General features: G+C 42.0%; 1 protein-coding gene across 1 annotated transcript; it reads left to right on the plus strand.

Annotated features, from left to right (window-relative positions):
• Positions 1-1,572: 1,572 nt before the first annotated feature.
• LOC310873688 (sodium- and chloride-dependent neutral and basic amino acid transporter B(0+)-like) lies at positions 1,573-12,463 on the plus strand (the record flags this gene model as incomplete). Its single annotated transcript, XM_083786237.1, has 15 exons — positions 1,573-1,620; positions 6,011-6,155; positions 7,164-7,295; positions 7,376-7,540; positions 8,044-8,158; positions 8,602-8,734; positions 9,054-9,194; positions 9,286-9,425; positions 10,123-10,208; positions 10,442-10,567; positions 10,859-10,977; positions 11,087-11,186; positions 11,319-11,428; positions 11,882-12,049; positions 12,365-12,463. The coding sequence occupies 15 exons, from the start codon at positions 1,573-1,575 to the stop codon at positions 12,461-12,463; spliced, it is 1,827 nt and encodes a 608-aa protein (XP_083642363.1).
• Positions 12,464-14,542: the final 2,079 nt, after the last annotated feature.

Genomic DNA, 14,542 nt, shown 5'->3' on the forward strand with positions numbered 1-14,542 from the left:
CTTGTTGAGGGCCAAAAGCTAGAGCTGTTCGTGTGCTCGGGAGTAGTTGGTTTCGTTTCCGGTGGGGATTGGCCTCCGCCAGGGCTGCACATTGTCACCTATCCTGTTTGTGATTTTCATGGACCAGACTACGGATAAGCGGTTGAAGATGGATGGATGGACAAGGCCCAAACGGCAACGATAATGCAATAGCCTATACTGTAGGAATGAACTATTTTACAGTACAACATCATCCAATGAACAAATTACAAATTACAAATTATTACATCTGAACAATGCAAGATAATAGTGTGCAAGATAGTCATTTCAAGCCAAATCACATAAGGGATTGAAAACATATAAGCCTCATAATGCTGCACATTTATCACAACGTATGTGTGTGTACTTTTACTTTGTTTATTTCGACGGGACATTGCATATTAATGGCCATTACATAGTTTACAAGTTTACATCCGCAGTCCACACAAAACAGGTACTGTAGACTAGACAGTGAAGCACATATTACACTTGGAAACAAAGCATAAAACATACAAAGTACAAAGTGCATATATACGGTTTTGCAGCATTGTTATAGGGCAATACAGATTTGTAACTAAAGTGTGTGTGTGTGTGTGTGTGTGTGTGTGTGTGTGTGTGTGTGTGTGTGTGTGTGTGTGTGTGTGTGCTAGGGGGGTTGGGGTTTACGACTCCCCTCTTCCCAGCTCCAAAGAAACACTAAAATCATTATCTTAAGGTCGCAACACCGGTCATGGTCACCAAATGTTTACCTATGAGATTCTAGGTGAACAACTTAAGGTTTCTACTTCCGTGTGTGCCTCTAAATAAATAAATGCATGAAATTCTGAAAAGAATATCATATATCACAAGAGCTTATAAAGTTTGGGTATTAATTATCCTCAGAATATGTACAGTAGGCCAATAGGCTACTATAAAATCATTGGAAAACAAATTGACATTCATTTTCATTCAGGCTGATCAGGGCCTGCAAGCCAATACACACCCACCCATCTTTAGCCGAAACGCTAAATGGAGCAGCCAGGCCCAGGAGGTTGGCTCGGTACGAGAAAGTCATTCAGTTGTCTTCTGGGACAATCCCTATACATAAACCTACCTGAGCAACTTGATGCTATCACAACAAAATGAAGATATTTACAGACGTTATGATCTGTCACAGTACGAGGCAGGAGAGTTAGGACCCAAACGCAGACAGTCAAGTCGAGACAGAGGAGCTCAAATGCAACCAGTTTATTACCAAAAGTCAGGAACATACAGAACACTGCTGACTACAATAATGATCTGACAAAGGAACTGAAAGACATGGGGAGTATATAAAGGCAGGGAAAAACAGGTCACAGGTGAACACAACTGACAATCAACACTAGGATAGGCTAACAGGCAAACAGAACACAGGTGACTAGGGTTACACTAATACAGGGAGGTGAGTCAAGTCAGGTGACAACAAACAAGGCAGACAGGAAACACAAGGAACAATACTACAAAATAAAAGCACACAAGGGAAACAACAGAAAAGTAAAACACCAACTAAAAGGAACACTATAGAAAACATAACACATGTCTCGGACCGTAACAATTATCAGGAATTCTGCCGTTGTTGAGCAGGTAAGACAAAAACAATTAGATTGCTGTCAGGCAGAAACCCCTTATCTCCTTATTGTAACTTTTTGTGGGTTTTTTTTTTCGTAAATTAGTGGAGGCTCATTAGGCCTATAGCCTACTACAGTGTCACTCAAAAGTAGCAGATCTGCAAGCTCGAAACATGGTGCAAAACGACACAATTTGAGCTTGCAGATATGCCACTTTTACTATTTTTTAATATGAATACTGAAAAGTAAAGTTTTTATGGACATATGAGGTTTGAACCCGACAGAGATGTTAATGTCTTAAGGCACTGTACTGTAGCTAAACGTTACATGCATATATACAGCCATTATGGTCTTAATTGCACAATAAAATGTAATGAAACAGGAAAACCCATTAATAGCTAACACAATCCTATTTAAAATGTAAATTTCCATCGAAAGGTGTCAATCACTGCGGTGTCCTCTCTGTCATTGGATTGTACAGTGTTTTGTATTTGTTGATGACATGTATTACTGTGTTAATTTTTTAATGCTGTGTGCTATGCTATGTGCACTGTTTTCATATTGCTGGATAATATGGATAATATTCATATTTTATATTGCACGTGCATATGTTTTCAGGTTTGATGATGTAGTGCTAGGCCTACTCCTACATGCATCTTGCATCACCTTGACAAAACAAAAAGATCTCCTTCTATCAGCGCATTGCGGTAGGAGAGGAATCGCAGTTGCCGTACGAAATGTATTCATTTTCATTTATTGATAATCATTAGGCTTATATGTTAATTATTTTAAGAGAATAACCCATTTTATCATAAACATAGGCCTAAATGCAACAACACTTTGTTGTCTGAGCCAATCAAAGTGTTGCATCTGTTCGGACAGATTCCCGGAAACACTCTCCTCCGCGTCAGTCAGCCGCGGGGGTGGAGCTTCTTTTCCATACACCAGCTGTCTAAAAAGCCGGAATGACGTCGGGCGTCAGCTTCTTCTGTCCGCGGCTGTGCGCTAAGGTGTGCCTGTTCTGTAATCAATCAGGTGTGTTTAGAAGAATGTGTTATCATTGTTTTGGCTTGGCATCTATTGGTATATGCCCATATGCTGACCACGGATATGCTCTAAAAGTAGGTACAAATTGGGATTCTGAGTGGTAGAAGTTTGGGGACTCCAATCTTGGCTAGGACATAACATGTACAGATTGCAGCTTTGTCTTTTAAGTATAAGTCATATGAGACTTTGCTATCTCTAATCTCTGGCAGGCCGAAAGCATGTGCACGCATGCACACGCGTGCACGCACACGTGCACGCACGCACACACACACACACACACACACACACACACACACACACACACACACACACACACACACACACACACACACACACACACACACACACACAGAGAGTTGTAAACGCATGCATGCACAACTGTGTTTGTGAGGCCTTGGCTAATCTCACAAATACTAAACATTTCCAAAGTCCAGCCTGGGGCCAATCGTGGAAATGAGGGCAGATTTTATATGGCCCGCCATTGCCAACTACAGTATTTATGGCCCACCTGTTAAGGATAACGAAATTATGGACGTAACCTCCTTGCTCATTCATGTTTTCATTTCCGTTCATTCTCAGGCCTTTAAGTTCAATCTAAAAAAATGTTTACTCAACAAACCTGTGAACATGTACATGTCTAATAGTATAGTGCACTTTGACAGCGTAACTTGAAAGCAATACTGCACTTCATGTACAAGTTACCTTAGTTACAAATCTATATTGCCCTATAAAAATGCTGCTAAACGATATAGTAGTAGGCCTATATAGTATAGAATAGATTTTTTTTGCATTGTTTCCTAATGTAATGTATTCCACTGTCTTGTGGTCTGTTTTGTTTTTATGTTTTGTGTGGGGAGTCCCCTGGGGACTGCAGATGTAAATTAGCGTCTTTGCTAAATCCAGTGTATTTATGTTGCATTCAGATGTAATGTCCATAATTACGGGCAGTGTCCCGTCTAAATAAACAAATAAAGTAAAAGTGATCCGAAGAATTAGGAATTGCGCAATAGAATTTGTAATGATTCCTAAGTGTATGCCGTGTTCCTGTTGTACTCATCCTCAAGAAGTGAAAGAATGGCTGTATTATTACTGATACAATTGATATCGCACTGATATCTGTTGTAAAGTGATGCATTACAACTACTGTACTACAGTATGAGTTTGTTATGGTCCAAAAAGGTGAAAGGTGATTTTCACCTTCGATGAAAGTTTGCTAACGCAGACCATAGCAGTTGAGACAAATAAACATATAAGTCCAAACTAATTATCCATAATGTATAAATCATGAATAAGGGGTCAGGGCAGATAGGCCTTTTCGGGGAGGGATCAGAATATACTTATATGTTTATTCATCTCAAATGCAATTGTGCATGTGCTGCCGTTAGGAATTGCTGCCGTTGGAATCCCATTGTCTTGCCTTTAAGGCAATTCTATTCAACATGTTGTATTTCTGTTTAGAGTAGAAAAGTTTGTGAATACTTACTGTGAATACTATTGTGAAGATGTGTACCACTACTTTTATTTTGAAAACTCTATTTAATGAGTCACTTCCTGTTAGCACCAGCATAGAGAAGGCAGACCTGCTCAGAGCTTGGCTTGGCTTGGGAGCATTTTAGATGCAATGTCGTAAGTTGTGCTGGTGAATCCAGTTATTGTAACTTTCTGTGATATGTTTTGTGAATGTTTATTTGGAAGTTTGGAATTCTAAACAATGTTTGCTGCTGTCTGCAGAGCAGTGCATGTGTATTTCATCTTGCTAATTACACTGCAGTGTGTATGTGGTTTAGCCACAGTGATTTTGCTAATTGCCTGGGTGTGCAATGCTGTCAATTTAGAACAGACACTGAATGTTTGTATTGTTTTATTATTTTACAGTTGTTACCATCAAGTCATCAAAGAAGTATGCAAGTAAACTGTCAATTCCAACCTTGATTCTGTCTTCATTGGCTGTGGTTTAGCTTGGTGTTAATTGACAGTCCCATACACTGCTTGAGAACACTACACCCATTATTCTTCACATCATTCTTAGGGTGGCTACCATTTTACAAGACTTTTAAATTCCCAGTTCCTGTTCCCAGTCTGGTATAAAACATTCACACAATGCATTAACCAATAACCAACACCCTTAAGCCTTCACCCCCATTGCCCTGTGTCTTTTCATGCAAGTCGTCTCTGCCGGGTGGAAACATCATTATGTCCAACGTTTTTCAGGACCGAATTCAAATGTAGAAAAAATCTACATGCTGCGTAATTCAAGCTTGTAGATCTACTACTTTTGATGCTTTTATGTGGCGCTGTAGTATGATCAAGTAAGCCGGGCGTTGATTTATGATAAAAACACAAAAAGTTTGAATATGGAGATTTCTGCCCAACAACGGCAAAGTGCACATAATGCCAAAACATAATGTCATCACATGCACCACACCCCGGCTCCACTCTGCACCCCTTTCCAGTTTGAAGTGATTTGACTCACTGAAGACCCGATTGTTTTTGTTTTCTTTCTCACACTGCTGGTGGATAATTGTTTAATCCCCATCAGGTGTGTTACTGAGGTGTTTGGCCTGCCTGCAATCCACACATAATGCATCCCATGTTCTAATCAATCAGCTAACTGACAGGATTAACAGGCACCCCTCAATCAGATCTCCAGGCACCAATCAGCCAACTATACACGTACTCTCTGATAAGAACAATAAAGCGCTTAGTTTCAATATCAAATGACACAGATCATCCCCTAGTATCGCTACTTCAAACTCATGCCATCTGGGTGAAGGGATGGTTTTCTGTGTGTAGTGGAGACTTCATTCATACAGTGTCTTGGTGTTGTGTCGTATGATGTTTTGTGCTATTTGGTTATTTGTCTCATTTTTGAGTTGTGCAACTACTCCTATAGACAGCTATGTGTGTCCCTGGGTCTGTCTGTCTGTCTGTCCAAGCACGAAAAAAGCGTTATAGCGTTTGTTCACCCGCAAGTGTCACTGTTGCACAGCCTAACACACAGACAGACACACACAGGCCAGGGAGGAGGGCCAGTACAGTACAGTACCACTCACTTCAGACGGGTCTGTTGTTATTGTTTTTGAACAGACTGTGGAGACTAATATCCCTTTGGGGAAAATAAAGATTCTTATTATAACTACACAGCAAGCTTCCACAGGCTGCTCCCCCCTATAACAGATGTTCCTGTGCAGATGCTGACTCTAAAGAGTCTCTTTAATAAAGAGTCATGCACAGCAGAATGTGCAACTTCTATGTGACTAGGAATCTACAAGACTTGTAGATTCCTAGTCACTTAGTGACAAGCATAACATGCATTTCAATACTCTGAACTTAAACATATGGGTCACCCATTCCCTCAGGACCCCCATGTTGACCATAAGGATGACGATAAACAACGTGAAAACTGGACGAATAAAAGGGAGTACATTCTCTCTATGATAGGATATGCCGTTGGCATTGGCAACGTCTGGCGTTTCCCCTATCTGGCTTACAAGAATGGCGGGGGTGAGTGTTCATCCTTATTTGTTCTATGTTCCCTACTTACCTACCTTAGGGTTAGGGTAAGGCTTAGGTATAGACCGATTCCGTAGCGGGTCTCATGGTCGCAGCCTACGTATTTCCTGTAGGCGGACTCGACGTAGCTGCGGGGGTAAAACCCTCACCAGGCGCACCTCTTCCACTACAGTGAACGGCAGAGTGACTGATGTTAGTTTGCCTCAAACTTTACTCCTTTACCTGCTTTTTTACTAACACTAACATTACAAAGATGCCCAGAACATCGAGATGAACCTGTGTAGTTATGGCTGCTCCAACAGTAGTGGCAACATAAAAAATAAAAAAAACGGAATGTCTAATATCCACCGCGGTGGCGGAGACCAGAGCCATTGAGTAATGTTTGAGACAAAGCAGTGAAAGATACATAACGCAAGTCTTACCCAATACCCAATATTTCTGTTTTATTAACACAAGGCTGCTGCACTTTATACCTCATACTTTAAATGCTTAGTATGAGGTATAAAATACAGCAGCCTTGTGTTCATAAAACAGAAAGATTGGGTAAGACTGAAATTATGTATCTTTCAGGACCCTTCACTGCTTTGTCTCAACCATTACTCAATGGCTCTGGTCTCAGCCACCACGGTGGATATTTTGACATTCCGTTTTTTTTTTTTTTTTTATGTTGCCACTACTGTTGGAGCAGCCATAAACTACACAGGTTCATCTCGATGTTCTGGGCATCTTTGTAATGTTAGTGTTAGTAAAAAAGCAGGTAAAGGAGTAAAGTTTGAGGCAAACTAACATCAGTCACTCTGCCGTTCACTGTAGTGGAAGAGGTGCGCCTGGTGAGGGTTTTACTCCCGCAGCTATGTCGACCGCCTACAGGAAATATGTAGGCTGCGACCATGAGACCCGCTACGGAATCTGTCTATAAGATATATATTTTTTCTTTTTGTAGGAACCTGAACCTAATTTGTTCCCTGCACCCCTTTCAAACCTCATTGTGACTGGCAGGTGCCTTTCTCATCCCCTATACTGTGATGTTGGTGGTGGCTGGTATTCCTCTATACTTCCTGGAGAGTGCCATTGGACAGTTCTGCAGTCAAGGCCCCATCAACATCTGGAGTGCAGTGCCATTATTCCAAGGTGGGCGTGCACACACACTCTCTCACACACACACACACACACACACACACACACACTAACCACTTATTTCTCTGCTCTAGGTGTTGGAGTTGCCGAGGTTCTGGTGACCGCACTAGTGTCCATTTATTACAACGTGATCATAGCCTACAGCCTGTACTACATGTTTGCTTCATTCCAGTATCCTCTTCCGTGGAGTGAGTGCTTCAGCTCCTGGGCTGATGCCTTCTGCGGTACCGCACCTATAGGTTCGACTCAACTCATCATTTAGAACCCATTACGAGCTGAAATGACTCGCTGTGAGCTTGTCTGCTAGAGTTTTCTGAAAAATATATGTTGCTATATCTATATCAACCCTGTCTGTTGATATAGATAGTGTTCAACACTGATATCAACATATCAACTTTTTTTTAAATGTCTGTTTTAATGGACCTCTGGGACCCCTGGGTCCGATATTGATTGATTCATATCTATAGCTAGAATCTAAAATCACACATGCTCCACGGTTTTAACAGGTTAGAAGGCCGGGTATAAAACATTTACAGTAGGTTGCAGCTTTGACAACAAACTTTCAGGTTTACAATTATTCTAGCACGGTCCAATATTTACTGCAGAAATTATGCCTTCACAAGAACGTTTTAAATTAATGCCTTTGTGTTTTTGTTGTGTGTACTTGATCAGAATCTGCTGTAACCTTGCTGTTGATCGCCTTTTTTCTATTCTTTTTTTTTTTCCTTTTTTTTTTTTTTAGATGTGTGCCATATAACTGGTCAGCCAGTGACCAACGGCACTCTGGAAAATAGCACCTGTCCAGCAGAGAGCATTGGCAGCATTCCAGCTCAGAGTCCCAGCGAGCAATACTGGGAGTAAGAAATAACCCTAACCCCATTACATGCAAGAAAGATAGACAGTACGCCTATATATTCGCTGAGTATTGTCAATTTGTCCATTTGTAATTCTGGGAGTATACAAATATAACCAAATGGACCCCTACCTCCAGTCTTAAGTACATAAAAATTGCTTTCAAAGTCATGCAAAATAAGCTGTAGTTTTGATGAGGGTGCATAGAGCCATAGAAGACTGGTGTAGTTATTATGACATCCAGACTCTGATGACAATGTCATCAAACGTCAGTGAAAGTCACCATAGTGTCATCAGTCAAGATGTTTACCTGCTCCCAGAAAAACTGCTCCCCTCAGGAAATGCCCAAAACAGGGCCTGTTTACAGCTCTTTAAATGAACACTGACTGACTAAGGACCCTTTATGACAATAACAGTTAAGTCTCTCTCTCTCTCTCACTCACCTAAGTCGCGTAACCCTGCAACGATCCAGTGGTCTTGATGACACCGGGCCCATAGTCTGGCACCTGGCCCTCTGTCTGCTACTGGGTTGGATCCTGATCGCAGCAAGCCTCTTCAAAGGCATCAAGTCATCAGGCAAAGTATACAGCTCATCTGCTATCTATCTGAGAAATACGCATGCTGTGTTTGACGTGTGGAGTGAATACAGGTGGATAACCATGTGCTGCTGAGCTGCTGAGTTTATTCATTTGCTCATTGCAAGTATACCTTCCTTGTGCTGGAAATCTGAAAATGTATATAAAAAAATGTATGTAGGTCAATAACGTTGCAGGCTTTTGCACATTTCTCTTAAATCTGCCAGGCAGTGCAAAGTGCGTTTGGAACCTCTGTGCTAGTCCTTGCTGAGAGAACGTCCATCACTTCACTGTATATACATGTGCTTCTCCTCTCCACCACCAGGTGGTGTACTTCACAGCCACGTTTCCTTATGTGGTGCTGCTCATCCTGCTGATCAGAGGCGTGGCACTAGAGGGCGCCAGAGATGGGATCGAGTACTACATTGGTTCTCAGTCCAACATGACAAAACTTGGTGAAGCAGAGGTGATATAGGGCTGCAAATAGCCTTGTTCAAAAGTTGTCACCATGAAAATAGCGTTTAAAACTGCTATCTATTTGCTCTATTGTATTGAAGGTGTGGAAAGATGCAGCGACCCAGATCTTCTACTCTCTGTCCATTGCATGGGGTGGAATCACAGCCCTGTCCTCCTACAATAAGTTCCATAACAACGTGTTTCAGGACACTCTGGTTGTAACCCTCACCAACTGTGGCAAGTACTATATGACTATACTAATAAAGAGCATGCCTATGTAGCAATATGGGCAGTATGTGGAATATGCTGTCCACCATGGCTGAGGGAAGTAGGGGTACTACAGTATGCTATGCTACGGCAGGGGTCTTCAATGTTTTTCAGGCCAAAGACCCCTTAGCTGAGAGAGAGATGACACAAGGGTCCCCACTGGCCCACTGTACCAAACTGTGTAGCAGATTAAACTTTTGCATTGTTTCCGTTGACTGCTTCATAGACTTGTTGGACAGCATCAGTGTAAATTAATGTTCTTTTAATGTGCATTTTCACATTTATCCACTTATAGACACTCAATACTAAAGTAAACGTGATCCTTTTTTCGCCGTACATCAATTCTCTTTTTTCAAGTGGTTAATGTAAAAAGAAAAAAAGTGACTACCGGTATCTCACAAAGATTTGGTGGCCTCCCTGTAGTAACTCTGAGGACCCCCTAGGGGTCCCAGGCCCCCTGTTGAAGACCCCTGCACTACGACAAGGCTACCATCTGCAGCCTCCCAAAATGGTCTTCCTCAAGGAGGTATGAAATAGCCAATAGAATGTAGCAGATCATTACAAGTTATCCAAGGTGGTCATTGTGTCAGTAAAGGATGTTGGTTGATATGATCGATATGATCATAATAACGCCCGATTGTTTTTGTGTTTCATCTCCTCCAAGGAACCAGTGTGTTTGCAGGCTTTGCCATCTTTTCTATTTTGGGCCACATGGCTCACGTCTCTGGGAAGCATGTTTCTGAGGTTGCCCAAGCAGGTGAGTGAATAAAGTATAGGGGGGGGGGGGGGGGGGGGAATGAAATCTTGTCTTCTGGCGGGTCCCTGGCACAAAAACACTTCCAAACACGCAGCCAAATACATATAGTTTTGGGAGTCCTTGGCATGAAAACATTTAGAGAACTATACTAATTTCGAATGCGTTTTGTAGAATTGGCCTCAGGTCTTAATGGGTTAAAATTATGTCCTCATTCCAGCTGTATTTGTGTGCAGGATTTGGTCTGACATTCATTGCCGTACCAGAGGCTCTGGTCCATTTACCCATCTCTCCCCTGTGGTCCTTTCTCTTCTTCTTCATGCTGTTGACTCTCGGTCTGGACTCCCAGTTTGCCGGGATTGGTGAGTTTCACATTTGGCCAATGCATGACGTCAGCTGGAACTTCAGCCATCAGACGTCATTGATCCATCCTTGTCTTTAGTGTGTAGAGAAGAGCAGTGGGTCCCAAACATTAGCTTGAGACCCAAACAATAAATGTGATCTCTCCAGGAGACTCCTTCCGGGTGCTTCAAACACCAGTGAGCAACTTCCATTGAAATGAATAGCTGGGGAGCAGCTGTCCGCTCTCTAGGTTTATATAACTCTGTGGAAACAGTTGACTAGAGTCATTATGAATTGCTTCCTGTCGTCAGAGGTCATCGGAACCTGCCTGCAAGATGCCTACCCGGAATTCTTCAGATCCAGGCGCCCCCTAGTGACTGTGGTGACCTGTACTGTTCTCTTCTTTCTCGGCCTGCCATGTGTCACAAGGGTTAGTCCGTTTATAAGTGCCATTTTATGTCCCCCCCCATATATTGTCATTTTACCCAATACCATATACATTGTGCTCTTTACCTTGTGTGTGCGTGTGCGTGTGACAGGCAGGAATATACTGGGTGACGATCATGGACAGTTTTATTGCTACCTGGGTTCTTCTAGTGGCTGGCCTCTTGGAGATCATTGGCTTCTTCTACATATATGGTACTGTACATGTGAACAGAGGTTGAAGAGATGTATAATAAAAAAGGTGTGAGTGGAGGTTGCACTCAGTGTGTGTTTGTGTGTGTTTGCGTGTGTGTGTGCGTGCGTCCGTGCGTGCGTTATGCTGTCCAGGTGGTAACCGTTTGATTGAAGACATAGAAATGATGATAGGGAAGAAGAGCTTCTGGTTCTGGCTGTGGTGGAGAGCTTGCTGGTTTGTCATCACCCCCGGCATCATCCTGGTGAGTAGAGTACATATAGTATGTCTCTAGTCCCTTTATATTACCGTGTCGTTGTCTGGCAAAACCTTTTGTATTTGTGCCCTACTACTACAGCGTCACACAAAAGCATCTGTACATCTTTAGATTTTTGGACATAAGAGGTTTTGGACATATGTCCAAAACATTGGGTGGAAACCTCATATTATGAGGTTTCCACCCAATGTTTTTAGTTACATTCTATTATACCACAGCACCACAAAATAACTTATCATAGTGCATTATCCCTTATTTAAGTGTCATTGTACTGTAGCACAATTTGTCCTTCCTGACGGAGGTCCTCAGGGATTGAAGCAAAGACCGAGGGCTGTATTTTGCGTGTCTTAAGTACCAGGTCCCGAGTCTCTAAGAGCATGATGGTCTTTAGCATGACATCTGTCTGTTAATGCTGCTCTCTTTTTTCTGATCTGTCCACAGGCCATCCTGATTTGGTCTCTGTCACCGTTCGTTCCTCCTACCTATGGAGACGTGGAGTTCCCAGCCTGGGGCCTGGCGCTAGGCTGGTGCATGGCTCTGTTCTGCATCATCTGGATTCCCATCGTCGCCGTCTATAAACTGCTCAAAGCAGAGGGCAGCCTGTGGAAGGTGAGTTGTGTCGTTGGTGATTGTTTCTGTGCAAAATTAAATGATACAAAAGGGATGTACTGCAGTGGTTCTCAAAGTGGATGTCTGGGGACCCCCATGGGGTCCTTGGGGGCGTACCAGGGGTCCCCAGCAAAATGTGTTTAATATAGCGTCACAATCATTTTAACCACTTTAACCATATTTTATACTTTGGCTATTCACAAATAGCAGACATACTAGCTGATAGCGTATCACTTCGTGCCGCACTTGTAGGTCTGCTATTTCTGAGATATGTGTGCCAGTGTTCCCTGACCTTTGATCTCCATGCTCCCACAGCGGCTGAAGTTTTTGTGCTCTCCGTCTGACGACTGGCATCCCTACCTGGACGTCCATCGCGGTGAACGCTACCAGAAGTACAGCCTACTAACGCAGTAGTCATTGCGAACACAAGTTTCTTCTGTGTGTGTGCGTGTGTGCGTGTGTGTGTGTGTGTTCTCTTTGAAAACAAGATATTTAATACAAGTTTTATAGGTTGATGTCTTTGTGTCCATCTCATTTGTTGATTCATGATGAAAAGATAATCAATTGTATAATGTATTGTAGATTTTAATGTTGGTACAGTATATTGTTTCAAGCAATGATGATCAACACTAAAATGGAATCAGAGCCCTTTATCTTTTCAGTAAAATGTATATGCTATAATGCAACTTACAGTATGCAAGTCTATTACTGCTATGGGAACCGCTCCATGCATAACAGTTAAATATAGCATTCACTGGTGAAAATACAGTAAGGGATGGGTTGTGTTTGAGGCACAAAAATAAAATCATTCATTCATTCATTCATGCATTCATGCATGCAAGAGCAGTAGGAATACTTCAAGGACATTCTGACATTCAGTGCACGTTTTTTACATGCTGTGATCCAGTCACTTTTTACAGCAATGATCAGGACCGACTAGATCACAGGTTTTTGCTGTTTGTTTCAACAGTGGTTCTCAAAGAGCTTGTAGATCTATATTTGTTTGCTTCTGGAGGTCCCTGGCAAAAACAAATGTTTGAGATGGAGGGTCCACAGCAAAATACATAATTTTGGGGGTCCTTGACATGAAAAGGTTTGAGAATTATACTGTATTGTATATAACATGGCACAGAGATAGAGGAATAATGAGATGAAAAATGTGGGGTTAAAAGCTGACCGCAATGGAATAGAGTTACATGTGAAAACGCAGGTAATATGATAGGAAACTGCAGACTGCAGAACTAGATGCCAGCTTAGCTTTATTCAACCCTTGAAACCGAGTTTCAAAACAGATATTTAGCATAATTTGATGATTTATTTTCCCCGACTAGGGGATGGAAAGAAATAAAGAGAAAGCATGTCCTTTATTGGTAGAGACAGTCACATTAATACAGTGTTTGCTGAACCATGCGCTTCCCGAAGAGTTCCATGTTCCAACGACCAGTGATGGATGAAGTACTCACATTTTTGACATAAGTAAAAGTATCAATACTACACAGAAATATTAGTACAAGTACAAGAATTTACTAAAGTGAAAGTACAAAAGTATTGGCGTCAAAATGAATTTAAGTACCAAAAGTAAACTACAAGCTCACAATGCGTTGCATTGTCTATAATGGTTAATGTACAGTATGTTTTGTACTAATATTTAAAATCTACGAAGTAACTAAAGCAGACAGCGGGAGTTTCATAGCTGTTTTAATGACTGGTAGTCCCTTCAGGTGGTCTATGTACCTTGCCTTGCTGAGCTCATATCTTCCACTGGTGTTTCTATTCATCCTTGACAACTTTGCAATTAGAACTGCAGACTCTCCCAATCTTCTGTCGTAATCTTAATTTTAAGTGCCAGGGACGTAATCCCGTATCCGATACGTCTTTGCACTGAGTGCCATGCCCGTAAAGACGTAATTTAAATATATATATATATATATATATATACATTTTTTTTAAACGCCCTCTTTTTTTTATAATGGGAGAATTGGCACTCAGAGCCTAAACTGGTGACCACCAGGTGGCACTGAAGGAGTTTTAAAGACCGTGCTTACTGTAAATCGCTCTTAAGAGCATTTTGTTCAATGCCAAAATTGTAAATTGATACAGAGATATATATGTCTGCACTGTCAGTTTTAATTGGTGGTATTTTTTTACAGCATGCTATCAAGGGTTTTCATGTATAATTCATCCTTCTGTCCACTCTGGCTATATTATTTTAGTCCACTGAGCATCAGCCTTTATACTTGGAGCAGCTACAGGCTCCACCTCCTATTAAGCCTCCTCCAATCGGGTCACCTCCACCTGTATATAAAGCCCATCCAACCCACAGTTCTCCCTCTTTTCTCGTTTTCGTCATCCCTCCCCCCATCCTAATTCTCATCCTACTCCCTCTAACATCTCCTAACAGGTCCCTATAAGGGGGGTTCGTTGTGCCCGGGAGCACGGCGGATCCCCGGAGCCTCCCCACCTCGGCTTCAATTTCCCGACGTCCAGCTGGAT

Source organism: Protomyctophum parallelum (assembly GCF_964188405.1).
Source record: "Protomyctophum parallelum genome assembly, chromosome: 16".
Taxonomy (NCBI): domain Eukaryota; kingdom Metazoa; phylum Chordata; class Actinopteri; order Myctophiformes; family Myctophidae; genus Protomyctophum; species Protomyctophum parallelum.